At 39.1% G+C, this 15,277-nt stretch overlaps 1 protein-coding gene across 2 annotated transcripts; it reads right to left on the reverse strand.

Annotated features, from left to right (window-relative positions):
* Nucleotides 1–1,072: 1,072 nt before the first annotated feature.
* RBM43 (RNA binding motif protein 43) lies at nt 1,073–14,149 on the reverse strand. Of its 2 annotated transcripts, XM_045479777.1 has the most exons (5): nt 13,367–14,149; nt 7,231–7,447; nt 6,578–6,708; nt 4,479–4,567; nt 3,581–3,704 (listed from the first exon to the last, which is right to left on the reverse strand). In XM_045479777.1, exons 1-5 carry the CDS (start codon nt 13,865–13,867, stop codon nt 3,689–3,691), a joined length of 954 nt encoding a protein of 317 aa, XP_045335733.1. In that variant the 5' UTR covers nt 13,868–14,149; the 3' UTR covers nt 3,581–3,688. The 2 variants fall into 2 exon arrangements, with proteins under 2 accessions (XP_045335732.1, XP_045335733.1); XM_045479776.1 differs by lacking the exon at nt 6,578–6,708 and having other exon boundaries at nt 1,073–3,704; nt 13,367–14,121.
* Nucleotides 14,150–15,277: the final 1,128 nt, after the last annotated feature.

Consider the following 15,277-nt stretch of genomic DNA (forward strand, 5'->3'; position numbering starts at 1 on the left):
CAGGCATCCCTAAACTTGGTGTTCATCTACCAAACCAAGTGCTGTTTTGCCCTCCCTCCTCATCCCTTTGGCTAATACCCATCCATCAGCTCTTTGCCTCTGGGAAGCTTCTTCTGACCCTTATTAAAGAAAATTACTCAAAACACAGAAATAAGGCAAAAAATAATTATGTGACCCTTTAATGCCTTGCTAGACATGCTCCAATAAGCCCACTCGTGGGTCATCTCTTTTGGGGAATGTAACTTTGTTTCACTTAATTATCGCAATTGATTAGGGCACTGACACTTTACAACTCTGTACAGTTAGAATTTTAACTTCAAAAAAAAAAACATGATAAAGTGTGATTATTTTTCTGGCTAGCAGAGAAAACAACCCCTAAATCACAGTTTTATAACACTATTGAACATTGATCAGCTTTGTTTCCCATTTAGCAATCTTTATTAACACGCTACTGATTTTTAAATTCTATTACTCGTATTCTTTTTGAAACAGTATTGTCATTATGCTAGTTCAATCCTCAATAATAAGGTAAATAAAACTTTGACACATGCTCACTATCTTTTTTATGAAAATTATGCTAATAACTTGAAAATTATTAACATATCCCAGGAAAGAATTGACACCCCCTCTACCCTATCCCAGCTACTTCTATAGCAAGCACTAAGGTAATGGCTTGTTTGCCTTCTCTGTCAGACCAAGCAGTAACTTCTAAGAAATTAGTGAACATAGCTGTCTTACATCCCACTGTTGTCTCCAGAACCCCATAAAAGGATTGTCCCAGAGGATGAGCTCAATAAGAATTCCTGAATGCTTCTCTTACCCAAGTACCTCCGAACATTTTCTCCCATTCTTCTCCTTTGTCCATCTGGATCTGAAGCTTCTGGATAATGGCTCCGTTCACTACTGCAGCCTCTCTGAAAAGTATCAGCTTATTATCTACTTAAAAGATAGGTTTTTCCCCCCGTGGAAGACATACAACAGAGTTTAGGCCTGACAACGAGATGGAATTCACACCATCTGCCTGGGCATCACTAACCTTCAAAAATAAATTTTAATAAGTCACTACTACCACTTTGGGAAAAAATGTCAGTTTTTATTAAAGATAGAAATTGGTTACACAAAGTAGCATATTATAAGGAAAGTGCTGTTAAACTAACTCTAAAATACACAGCAATATGTAAAAAACATCTGAAATACATAATCTCCTCAAGCAGAAGATGCCATATCCATACTTGTCAATCAAAGTCTATCAGAATATGGAATGAGCATCATTTTTGTAACCCAGTTCTTTGTTTAAAGACTATTGGTATTAGGCACACAGTCTCTCCTCTGCTGTCCTGCCTGCGGCTCCCTTGCGCACCCTTGCGGTGGATTCAATAAACTTCTATTTCCTTAATTAAAAAAAAGACTATTCTATTGATTTTAAATTTGTCATAGTAATGAAAGCTTTAGTAGGTATCTCATTAAACTCTGCCGGTTATCAACTTATTGACTCTGCTTTCAATTCATCCTATGTGCCTTCTCTGTGAAAATGGATCTGGGACCCTTAAGTATTTTTCCTCTGTAGCTGATAGGATGTTGTTTTCTCAGTAGAGGGCGCTGGAGAGACACTGCAGGACAAAAGTCTTGTTCCTACTCCAACTTGTTCAGCTGGCAGACTATTAGGGATCCGGTTTTTCTGCAGAAGAAACTTCCCCCGATACCCAACGTCTGCGGCACGGGCAGCTTCTCCAACATCAGGTTCATGCAGCATGGACAGTTGCTCCGGTGTCCAGCCGCCAGCACACAAGGCCTCCCCAGGCCCTGTAAGTGCACGGTGGCCATTAGCACCCAGTGACTAGCAGGTTACCCCAGCTACTCTAACGCATTTTGTAATGGAATGTCTCTGGTGAGACACTTCCTCTGAACAGATTCCTCCAGCAACCTAGAGGATGGATTTCCAGCAAGATCCCCTGGCACAAACCCTCCAGCAAGGTCTCAGTCCTGGGATGGGGGGCGAGGGGGACTCTTCCATGGTGTTCTACCTAAACTCTTCTTAAATCTGCTATTCCTATGTTTTTTAGAGTTCTCTTTATTTCTTCCTAGCCAATTCCTCATTATTCCAATCCCCTATTATAATTAACAATTTTGTATATTAAACTTTCCCTTTTCATATTACTGTGTGCCTTCTCTCTCCTGACTGAACCCAGGCTGAGACAAACTCCTAGGAGCAAAATAAAAATGAAGCACTTTTTAAATTTAAAGACATCTTATTGGGCACTTGATGTAAAGAGCAATTTCTCATTGACAAAAACAACAATGAAATATTGTATCTTAAAATATGGAAATACAGGGTGCCTGGGTGGTTCAGTCAGTTAAGCCTCCGACTCTTGATTTCATCTCAGATCATGATCTCAAGGTTTATAAGTTTGAGTCCCACACTGGGTCCCAAGCAGGCTCTGACAGTGTAGAGTCAAAATAAATAAACTTAAAAACGATTTTTTTAAATAAAAGATGGAAATACTTGGGATTTAGATGGCTAAGAAAAATGAAAACATAGAGATTTGTCTTGTGCTTTTCTTTTGATCTAAACAGTTCACATCATCACAATCACATTTGTTTACTTTGAGATGAGCAAGATACATTCTAAGAATTTGGGGTTGCAGGGAAAGTGAGATTTCTTCAAAGTTTAATGAGATTTTTTTTTCAAAGTTTTAAGACTTAGATATTATCTTTGTAGTCAGACAGGCCAAGTTTAACCCCATTCTTTGCCTGCTCGATAACTCCGGACAAATGTTTTAACTTCTCCAAATCCTAGGTTCTTCCCCTAGAACACGAGGATAGCAATGCCTACAATGAAGGATGGTTGTAAGGATTAAATGACTAATGTGTGTAAAGCTAGCATCATACACAGCATCACCTCTGCTCAGTAAGGGAGAGTGACTGCCACTGTCACTATTGCTGAGATTTTATTACCTAACTTTTTAGCCTATTAATTTCATGATCTCTTTTTTAAGCAAGTGTGTGTCAGAAGAAGATCCTATAATATCAATGTGCGTCTCGTAAAAATTAATCAGAACCTTAGGGTACCTCAAACTTACTTGTTCACAGGCCGACTTAATCCTTCTTTTATCTCTATTCTCCTTTCCTTTCAAAAGAAGTGTCTCTTTTTTAAGCTCAAAGTGAAGAGCAAGTGAATATTCCTCAATAAGTGCTTTCACAAGCTTTGCATTGTTTGGGTGAGAACATTGTCGAGCATTTCTTATACAGATTGTGGTGATTTCACCATCCACTCTCTCCTGACAGAAAACATGACATTTTTTCAATGTGCTTTCATAAAATCTGCTCTTTTTCAGATAAAGGAATACATCTGTATCGAGAACAAGTGTTTCTCCGCTCCTAGTGGTCTCAGGTACTGGGGACCCGGGTGACTCTGAGGAGTTACTGCCTCTCTGGAGATTCCTTTTGGGGCCCTGGCTGTTCCACTTCTCCTCACTGATAAAATTCCTGTTTTTTTCTAAAAGAGAACTTGCTTTTAATAGCAAAGTTTCTTTAAGCCTCAGGATATCCAGAAATGACCCTTGCACAGAGACTCTTCCATTGGGTTCCAGAGGACTGAAGGATAAAGTTGGGATTTTCCTTGTCAGGTCCGTTACCAGACTTTCTAGAATGACTTGACTCCGAAAAACAGAAAGATCGAGGATAGCTTTTACAGAGCTGAAGACCTAAAATTAAACAGAGAGAAATGAAAACAGCACTGTCTAGGGGAGTGGACGACATAAACACATTTTTTCCTGCCACTTTCTCCATCTCTACAGCAGTTGCCCTAAACCAAACCCCGCCTGCCTAGCACAGACTAGTTTCTGGCGCCACAGCAGGATCTCACAACCCCATCAAGGCCATAATGTTCAATTTGGGATTCACGGTCCCTCAGTGCATTTCCCAAAAAGAGCTAGTCAAATATGTTTTAGAGGCAGAATGATATTTGAACCAAAGTCTTAAGCAAAATCCATACACTGTTATGAGGTACAGATACACAATGTTCTTCTCTATGGACAGGAGTTCCCCTGGAGAGTCCTCCGACTTAAGTTCATCAGATGACGGCCCAGAACCCTGCATTTCTCAGTGAATAGTTTCAGACCAATGAATTTTAACTTTTCCTCTTAATTCTACCTTTCCTGCCTCTTTGAAGCTCCTTTTTAATGTTCATCCTACTTTTTTTTCTTCCTGAAAATAAGTCTTTAGGTATCTACCTGACATCCTCCATATAAGCATAAAAACTCTGTGTCACTTTGAAAGCATCAAAAGGCACACATAGGAACATGAAACAGATGAGGCAATAAGCCAAAAATTTCAAGACACAGGCTTGGTGTTTAGCACTCAGGTTAGCAAGTTGGCATTTCCTTTTGTAGGAGTCGTGAGATGAGAGTGCTCTGTGTCTCCTGTGTAGGGAACACACAGAAGAAACAGGATCCAGGACTGTAGGCATCACACCTTACCTTTTCACCAAAATGAGAGACTGTGAATTGAGCAGGTCCAACCTTTTCTGCCTGACAGTGTTTCTGTTTTCTGCTGACATTCTTTGCACCTAAGTGGAAACACTGCCATCAGAAGTGTTTGCAGCCTGACACACTAATAATTAATTATTAATAATAGAAATGTTCAACTCTATTATTCAACATGCCTAAGATTTTTTTTTCATTTTCCTCTAAATTCAACACTTAAATAGTTTTCCCTTCTACTTTAACAGATTAAAGTTGATTTCATGTGTACATTTGATCCTAATCATATTTTTAAAACCACACAAGTGTGTGTATATATATATATATATATATATATATATATGTATATATATGAATGTATATATGAATAGAAAACGAAAACCTAAAAGTAAATCCTCCCTCTATTAATTATGGCCATAAGGAGACTTCACCTTCTTAAATTCAGAATACCACACTGTCTTTGGTCTCCTCTAATTCACGGTCTCCTTTGCTAATTCTCCTTCTCTTCTCATTCTCTAGATGTTACCATGCCCCAGGCCTCAGGACTTATACCTCTTTGCAAAAATACACCCAACCCCAGACTTATCTCAACAATCCCACCACTTTAGATACTATCACTAAATGCATCATTTCTGGGGCATCTCGGTGGCTCAGCTGGTTGAGCATCTGACTTTGGCTCAGGTCATGATCTCACGGTTTGTGAGTTCAAGCCCCCCATCAGGCTGTGTGTTGACAGCTCAGAGTCGGGATCCTGCTTCAGATTGCGTGTCTCCCTCCCTCTCTGCCCCTCCCCCACTCATGTTTTTTCTCTCTCTCTCTCTCTGTCTCAAAAATAAATAAACATTTAAAAAAGATTTTTTTAATGCATCATTTCCAAATTCTCTTTGGCCTCCACTTTCATCTGCCAGTGGAAATCTCTACTTTATTATCTTAATAAACATCTCAATGACCAAAATTCAAATCTTGATAACTATTCCCCTTCCAAAAGTACTCTTCCTCCAGTCTTCCACATCTCAGAAAATGACACCTAATCCATCAGCAAATCCTGAATGGCCACCAGTTCCGAGTCAACAGCCCTGTTACCACCCTAGTCAAAACCAGAGATGACCAGGAACTTGTGCTCTCCAAGTGGCTGCCAGAGCGACCACCGAAGAAAGGGCAGTCACATTTTATCAGTCATCCGCTCAAAACCCACCGATGGTTTTCCATCTCACCCAGAATAAAATCCAGCTATCTTGCCTTGACCTATAGGCTGTTTAACATAATCTGGTCCCCAGCTATCCATCTAACCACATCTCCTTTTACTCTCTCCCTTGCTCACCCCGCTCCAGCCACTCAGGCTGCCTTGCTGTCTTTAAAATGCCCAGCATGCTACCCTCTCAGAAAATGTTTCCTAGTCCTTCCCTTAGCCTAGAATGTTCTTCCCCCTTATCTGCGTGAGTCATTCCATTATTTCATTCAGGTCTCTGCTCAAATGTCACCTGAAGAGTACTTCCCCACCCACTCTATCTAATAAAGCAGTACTCTCCATCACATTCTATCCCTTTATTCTGTTTTATATTTTTTCATAGCACTCATTACATGTTAATATACACAAATAAATGTATAAACATAAAGATAAATATATAACGTATAAATATATAAATTAATCAAGCACCCAACATATTATATATTCATTTATTTGCTAGTTTATTATCTGTCCACCTGCACGGATGCAGGTTTCATGAAAGAAAACATTTTGCCTGCTTCACTCATTGCCGTATCTTGAAGGCCTAGAATGGTGCCAGGTAAATAATAAGCAGTCAAAAATATTTGTGAACAAATGAATGAATGAGCCTTCCCTTTCTCTCTTTGGTTCAATGTTACCAGTTGAACGTTTAAAATATTAACTCCCAAAAACACAACAATCCCCTGAGAGAAATAATAAGGAGCCCCTCACATGCTCCCTACCATAACATCCCCATTGAGAAGGAATGACTTAACTATGGTGACAGGTAAAGGTGCTATAATCTATAGTCTTAGGTTTCTCTCTAGAACCTATCTTCCCTCAGGAAAAGCAAGTTCTCTTCTGCTTCTAACCCCATATAGTATTTTACCTCCAAGACGCTGGCATGGAGACTCATCTTTCTTTGGCAATATATTTTGCCAGTTACTAAGCTGTAAAGAAGGCTGCCCCTCTCCATGAGGCTGGAGGGATGAATATCCCCTGCAGATCCAACCTCCTCACCTATGTCAGGGATGGGATAGGAACAGAATGGCTCAATCTGATCTCAGATCCAAGCTATTCATCCAATCCAACTTTACCGGTGATAAAGGTGATGCTATATTAGAATATCTTTTTGTAGGTTTGAACAAAGAGAAGCTAATGGTATGATTATATTGCTGAAGCCACTTGAAAATTCAGAGTTATCATATTTGTGAGATTATAGATTCTTGGGGGCTTCATTTTTTTTTCTGTATTTTACAAGTTTTCTACAATAAAATGTATCACTTTCATCCCAAGATCCAGACAGATTCTAAATATAGAAAGAAGTCTTCAAGAATTTGGCAGTTGTTAACAACTTTATCATGAGCCATTTTCACATACATTCTTGTTAATACAATATTGTACCAATATATTCAGAATAGAATAATATTTTCAAAATGCTACTTTAAACTCTACCAATCCCATGAATCATTTTAATGAAATTCAATTCTTCATTTCATTACAGAAGTATTTCTAAAATTACAAAATTTGATTTGGAAATACCTTTTTTCTCTTTGAATGGCACATTTGCAACTCCCCTGCCCCTGGTTCTTGTTGGATATATCACATGTTCAACAACTCCGCCTTTATTCTTAATATCTTGAAAGTGAGTCTTCACTACTGTGGTCAGTAATTGATCATTAAAAAGGCCAACCGGATGACCAGCAACTTCAACCATTCTTTCAGAAGCTTTGGAGTCCTTGCCTTTCAAAACTGATGCCTGTAAGAACAATAGTAGGATACTCTTTAAATACAAAAATAAGATTCTCCTTAATATAGCCATCATCACACACCAGTGGAAGAGAGGATATTTTATTCAATAAAGGTGCTAGTATAGCTGATCAGACACTTGAAAAAAAAAAAAAAAAAAAAAGGACAGATCCTTGCCTCACATCATATACCAACATAAACCCCACATGAATTTGAGGGGTACAATGTAAAAAGTGAACTCAATTTTTTTTTTATAAATGGAAAACATTAGTTAATATTTGCCTGATTTTAGAAAGGCCTAAAAGTAATAGCAATCACAAAGGAAGAGATCAAGAAATACACATTGTAAAAATTTAAGTTTGAAAACAAGTCAAGCCAACCACAAAATATGGTAGTTTGGAGATGGCTAGATGTTTTCTTTATATATATAATGTATATATATATATATATATATATATATATATATATATATTATATATTTATATTTATATTATATATTTTTATATTTATAAATAAATTTATATTTATATATTATTATATTTATATTATATATTATAATTATATATTTATTATATATAATTTATATATGTATAGTATTTATACATTATATTGTATATATTTGTATATTATATATATTTATATATATATATACAATATATATATTATTTATCGCCACATTGGTTTCCATACAATACTCAGTGCTCATCCCAACAGGTGCCCTCCTCAATGCCCATCACCCACTTCCCCCCCTCCCACCCCCCATTAACCCTCAGTTTATTCTCAGTTTTTAAGAGTTTCTTATGGTTTGCCTCCTTCCCTCTCTGTAACTTTTTTTTCCCCTTCCTCTCCCCCATGGTCTTCTGTCAAGTTTCTCAGGATCCACATATGAGTGAAAACATATGGCATCTGTCTTTCTCTGCCTGACTTATTTCAATTAACATAATACTCTCCAGTTCCATCCACGTTGCTACAAATGGCCAGATTTCATTCTTTCTCATTGCCAAGTAGTATTCCATTGTATATATAAACCACATCTTCTTTATCCATTCGTCAGTTGATGGACATTTAGGCTCTTTCCATAATTTGGCTATTGTTGAAAGTGCTGCTATAAGCATTGGGATACAAATGCCTCTGCGCGTCAGCACTCCTGTATCCCTTGGGTAAATTCCTAGCAATGGTATTGCTGGGTCATAAGGTAGATCTATTTTTAATTTTGTGAGGAACTTCCACACTGTTTTCCAGAGCGGCTGCACAAGTTTGCATTCCCACCAACAGTGCAAGAGGGTTCCCGTTTCTCCACATCCTCTCCAGCATCTATAGTCTCCTGATTTGTTCATTTTAGCCACTCTGACTGGTGTGAGGTGATATTTCAGTGTGGTTTTGATTTGTATTTCCCTGATGAGGAGTAACGTTGAGCATGTTTTCATGTGCCTGTTGGCCATCTGGATGCCTTCTTTAGAAAAGTGTCTATTTGTGTCTGGCTAGATGTTTTCTCAATTGTACAGTCCAAAGCACATAACCCACTACGAAACACATCCCCTACTTTTTTTGGTCAGAATTAGACAAAAAAGGGCCCCATAAAAAATAAATAAATAAAACCCTGGCCATAACGGTGGGGCTGCAGTGAAGTAAATCCTGCCTTCAGGCACGTACGTGAGATAGAATTCAACAGCTAAGAGCATATGGTATTGAAGACCCCGCCACTATGCTGAGCACAGAGCACCAACTGCAAGTAGACCCTTCCCTGAGCTCACTCTCTTCGAACTTCTTACATTATTCAGGTAAAGGGCTTCGGTTTCAATGTTTTGATTTGTTTCCCAGCCCATTTAGGGAAGTGGGCCTATCAGCTGTTCTCAGTGCTTACATAGGTAGTCCAGCCTGATTATAACACAGCTCAGACTTAATCTATCCTAAATTACCTCCAGGGAAGACAGGATATCTCATAAGGCTAACAGATCACAAAGATGTGTCGGGCTGTCAGTTCAGAGGACTCTGTACTCAGAATAGGACTTCGCTGGGTGTAAGCTAGCTATTTCTGACCTCCGGTCAAGAAGACAGTCTAAGTACACAGCATCCTGTCCATCCCAACAGCAAGTAAAACAATAAAAGTAAAGAATAAGAATAAAAAGGAGAATAAGCCCAGTGGACACATTTCTGGAAGACTGAAAATATATAGAAGTATGAGAAGGATAAGAGAGAGAAAAGAATCTAACCCTGAACAAGGAAAGGGGGTTTCACGGGAAAGGTGACAACAGAAATGAAAAAAGGGACCAAAACCAGAAAGGTAAGTTGAAAAACTAGTGGCAAAACAACTTCTCCAGTTGTCTCTCCACATTCCTTACCCTCCCTGCATACACACACACACACACACACACACACACACACACACACGAGGATAGTGAAGGCAGCTGGGTGATAACCTGCGGCTGGGGTGGAAGGGGGGCCGGGGCAGATGACTTAAAGATTATTTTACCTTAGAAAAAAAAACTAAATGAACACTTAGGGAGAATCTGACCTGCTAGTATGGGTGCTGGCACCTATAGCAAGTCTCCACTGCTTTCTGGCATTTGAAGGGACTCCAACCTAAAGATCATAAGCAAACTGAAGTGTGGCACGATTTGAATTAATTTATACAGTACCAAAAATTGCCAGTCCAATTGACACTGCTGCTGGGAACATTTGCCTGTCAAGTGGAAAAGGAAAAATACACATGACATTGGACTAAAAGGAGAAAAAGCAATCACAGCACAGTACTAGGCGCGGCTATAAACAGTATTTACTATTTGCATAATAATGTAAAAACTCCTATTGGTTTTTAAACCAACTTTAGACTAATTTTGTTAAGTCTCTGAAATACTAAGATTTAAGTATGACTACAGAATAAAATGGAAACATTCAACCCTGCCAATTTAAGAATAAAGGCTGAACTAACAGAAGTTGAGAAAAAAATAATCTCCTCTTACACTACTGAAAAGCAGGTCATTCTATCAAAATTTTAAGAATATTATGGAAGCTACAAAAATATGCCATAGGAAATTTTTAAATAATATTAAAACTTTCAAACTTGGAAGGTAGGAAAAGGCAGATATTACTTAAGTGAAATCCTCATGTATCATAGTAGGAATTCAACAGAAAATGCTGAAAGTCAATGATGCCTGCCCCCAGGATATATACTCTCTCAGCATCTCTTTGGTATTTCAGCTAGTAGTTGTCAAAATCAGGTGGCAAGGGGCGCCTGGGTGGTTCAGTCAGTTAAGAGTCCAACTTCAGCTCAGGTCATGATGTCATGGCTTGTGAGTTAGAGCCCCACATCCAGCTCTGTGCTGACAGCTCAGAGCCTGGAGCCTGCTTTGGATTCTAGGTCTCTCTCTCTCTCTCTGCCCCTCCCCCACTCATGCTCTGCCTCTCTCTTCTCTCTCTCTCTCTCTCTCTCTCTCTCTCAAAAATAAATAATAAACTTTTTTTTAAAAAGTGTTGAGTAGTATGTTGCAAGGTACTTAAAAATCATCTGTGTGCTCTAGTAATTCTTTCGTTAGGTTTGATTCTTTCACTTGGTGATATTTGCACTTCATTTGATGGCATTTACGTTTTCTCAAAAAATTGGTGGATTTCGGTTGTAAATAATTAATTAATTAAAAAACTAAAAATAAAAAAAAGTGTTAAAATCAGGTGGCAAAAATGCACCTGATGAAAAAGTGTTTTTAAGTTCACAGTGTACACTGAATTTCTTAGACTATAAAGTGTCTTGTCAATTAACAAATACAGTAATACAACTACAGTTAATATAATACAGTAATACAAAATACAGTTAATCAGTTAACAAATACAGTAATAACTAAGCATGTGTTCTATGTCTGGCAATATAATGGGTACCATAGATGACACATACAAAGAAATAAAACATACCCCGTGCCCTAAAATTTGGTTCCCCCATAAAAATTTACTGAGCTTTATTATGTGGGGATAGCCTTGGATAGGCCTTAGGATTACCAATATTTAAAATAAAGGCCTCTACCTTATGGATGAAAGAGGGATGAGAGAGAAAGGCAGACACATAAATACATCATTTCAACAGAGCTTGGTAGGCACACAAAAGGAGACATATTTCTCTACACAGGAAAACAGACGATTTGAGAAGGATACAAGACCATCCAAAATAAAATGCTAAAATATACAATAGATACCATCCAGGATTAGGAAGCAAGATTAACTCTGGCTAAAGCAGTCAAAGAAAGCTTCATGAAAGAAAAGCCTTGAAGGCTGAGGTAAAATTTTAATTAATGGTCAAATTTAATTTAAAAATGCAAAAGAAGAGTTCACAACAATAGCAAAGGGACAGAGGAATAGGAGATGAAAATGGCCCATGTTGAGACATATAAAACAAAGTGTCTCCTAAAAATGAAACTCATAATAATCTATCAAGTATTTGTTACAAAAGATACTTTTAATGGAGGAAAACATAGTTTCTTCAAATATTCACAACTAGATTGCATAGGAAATAGTAAAAATATATGTGTTCCTCCATCCTAGTCCCAACTGGTATGATATAATTATCCCAAAATAGTTCTTCCTAGCAGAGGAAAAGAAATGACAAGAGATTTTTCAGGAATTCTACTTCACAGGAGATTTGTCTGTATACAACATCTGGCTCTAATAGTCCACACCAATCTCAATGGTTAAATGGCTAGTAAATAAGCTTCCTTTTTGCTTTTCATCAACGTCAAAGAAAAACTTTCAATAAATTTAAATTCAGGAAATCTTACTCCACCTGTGCCCTCATCGATACTAACACCATTATTTCTTTATTCAAGTGTCTGCATTTAATTTATCCTTGAAATTAAAGGAACTTCTCCCTGACAGCTATTAACCTCTTCTATCCAGCAATAAGAAAAAGAGATGTCTTGAAAATAGCTCTTGCAACAGTCACCACAGAGATACAGGATTTTGAAGCAAGACCAGCATTTTGGCCAAGAGGTATTAAGGTGATGACATTTTCCAGTATCAATGATATATTTCAAGACACTTCCGACCGTAGTGTCAGAAAGCCAGAAGATATAAAGAAAAACTGTTAGTTTTGTTTTTGTAAGTAAGGCACTAGACAGAAATAATTAGATTCATTCCTTGCATCCATGTATATTTCTTTTTTTAAAAAATCAGTTATTTTCATTGATGTTGCCTTTACTGCTACCAATAAACAAAATCATACTGGAATCTAGCAACTGCTTTGGCATTTCCGGGACCCTAATAACTAAAGGCCCTGCCACTGCCTTCAAGCGCCTGATGGAAAGAACACAGAAGGCTCAATCTTGAACTTGCTAACTGTTCTTGCTAGCCAGCACAGATGGCGAAAACACAGAGCCCTTTGTGCCTGGAAAAAGAACTAAGGCCACCAGAGAGAATTCCCACTAATGCAGACAAGACATCAGGATGCCTTCCCAACTTGAGTCCTTGGCTCGAATCCTTCTTGCTGGCCCTTTTCAAAAGGAAACAGCGGCCTCTATTTCTGGGTAATTTTCTCCGCTCTTGTTCCCCAAGGAGTGGGAGGAGTGGGAGGCAACAGTTAAGCCCAAACACAGCCTGCGAAACTACTCCTCGACGAGACAGCTGTGTCCCTGACTACGAGACACTGGGTGAGGGATGCGGCCGTGGCGTTCTGTCCCTTTGGAGTTGTGCCTGTCTCGCACAGCCTGCTATGAATTTCAAGCGCGCGCGACACTGCCACAGGAGCAGGTGCAGAAAAGTCAGGGCAAGGTTTGCCGGAGGGTTGGCCTCCGCGGCAGGTGGTTCTCCGCCATCACCGGGCCTTCCCCGCGCGCCGCGGGCGACAGCCTCTCACCCCCGCCCGCCCGGCTCCGCGCGCTCCTGTGGGACCGTGATAACAGGACGGGAAAGACCCTGACTGGTAAAAGCCAGAACAAAAGTAACTTGCCATGGCGGAGAAGAGACGCGCCTTCCGCTGCCTGCAGGGCCCAAATCTAGCAGAGCACAGGCCACAAGGCTGGCCGGAAGAAGGTTTTGCTTTCAGTTCTTTGTTGACGTTAGCCTGGAGACGATGTGGAAAAAAAAAAAAAAAAAAAAAAAAAAATTGCCCCTCCACCGCATCCCGCTGCTCTGCGCCTCTTGGCCTCCGGGTGAAGCTCAGACCTGGGATGGCTGCTGCCTCTGTAGTCCCATAACTTTTGAAACCACGCTGGAGAGGGGCCAGAAGGAATCCCCGGCAGTACTCCGGGGCTTCTCCCGCTGCTGTGTCTGTCCCGCGCTCAGTGGAATCTGGACAGTCCTTTCTGCGCCCCTCACTCGTGGGACTCTTCACCACGCCACACCTGTTCCCCCCACCAGCCCAGGGCCAGTCGCGCGGCGGCCAGGTGCACAGGGCACGGGTTGAAAAGCGCTCGGTCCCTGTCAACCTAGCTGACCTTGCACAAGCCATTCGGACTTCAGAGTCTGGCACCTAGAGGGACACGAGTAATCTACATACATGGCTTCAAAGTCAAAGACAGCAGGAAGAAGAAAGGCAAATGGCTGGCAAACACAAAGAAGCTCGGTTCCACTCCTAAGTAAAGAAATACAAATTGAAATTATAATGAGATCCCTTGTTTCCACCATGAGGTTGGTAACAATTAAAAAGTGCAGTAATACCCAGTGTTGGCCAGAGTGTGAGGAAGAATCCATACTGCTGCAAGCATTGACAGGTGCAAACATTTCTAAGGATTTTGGCCCCTTTCAAAATGTAAAGTGAAAAGTGTGAAAATGCACATATCCTTACACTTAGCAGTTGCACTTGAAGAACTGAAGTTACAGTGCACAAGTGGAAGTCTTCATCTCCTTATGAAGGCTCCCACATCACATAACATTTATATTAAATACATTTCTGTGCTTTTCTCCTGTTAATCTGGCTTTGTCAGTTTAATTTCCAGATCCAGCCAAGGACTCTAGGAGGGTTGTTTCCTCCCCTAAAGTGCCAAACAATCCTTGAGGAAGCCTGACTCCAAATGTGGCCAAAATAATTCTAGCAGCTTATTACTGAAACTGCATCCAAAAAAATATTTTAATCCCTTACAGCCCCAGTTATGGGGCCTCCCATCTCACTGTACTTTTCTCTGAATCATAGCTTAAGTAAAATCAAATTGGTTGACACTTTCCTGGATATTTTTGTGATACCAAAAAACAAAAACAAAACCCATTATCGATATTTCACCTCTATCTTATTAATTATCTAATTTCAAAAGATGTAGCATACATTGTGAAGATTTCTAAAAACAGCATAAAAAGAAAGTCACTTTTAAAGGAGTACTCAATGCTGAAAGGGGAGCAACAAAATAGTCCTTATTACATTTTTAATAAAATATAGACCAATGCCTGCCTTTCTTGAAAGCAATTGTATCCATACACATCATGATCCTTAAAAGAATTTGTATCCTTCACCCTATGAACCTAGTAATTATCACCTTGAAATAGGATCAGAACTGCAGAAAAAGATTTATATTAAAAGATATAAAAGGATGTATACACATCATAGCACATATACATGTGAAAAACTAGAAACAATCTTAATATCCTACAATAGGGAAATAGTAACCCTAGAAATAGGGTATGTTCACAAAATAAAATGTGATATATGGTTGGGAAAAAAAATTGGAAAGGAGGACATAAAAATGTTACCATTATGTGGGTGTGAATTTTTGACAATTTTTATTATTTTCATTATACTTTGTGTATCTTTCAAGTATAAGCATCTTTTTTTTTTTCAATACCAACCAGATATCATTAATGCCATTTACTGTACAGTTTTGGCTTTCTGCCTTCCAAGCATATGATAGGATTGTACATCCAAGCTCCT

This window comes from Leopardus geoffroyi, chromosome C1 (genome assembly GCF_018350155.1).
Source record: "Leopardus geoffroyi isolate Oge1 chromosome C1, O.geoffroyi_Oge1_pat1.0, whole genome shotgun sequence".
Taxonomy (NCBI): domain Eukaryota; kingdom Metazoa; phylum Chordata; class Mammalia; order Carnivora; family Felidae; genus Leopardus; species Leopardus geoffroyi.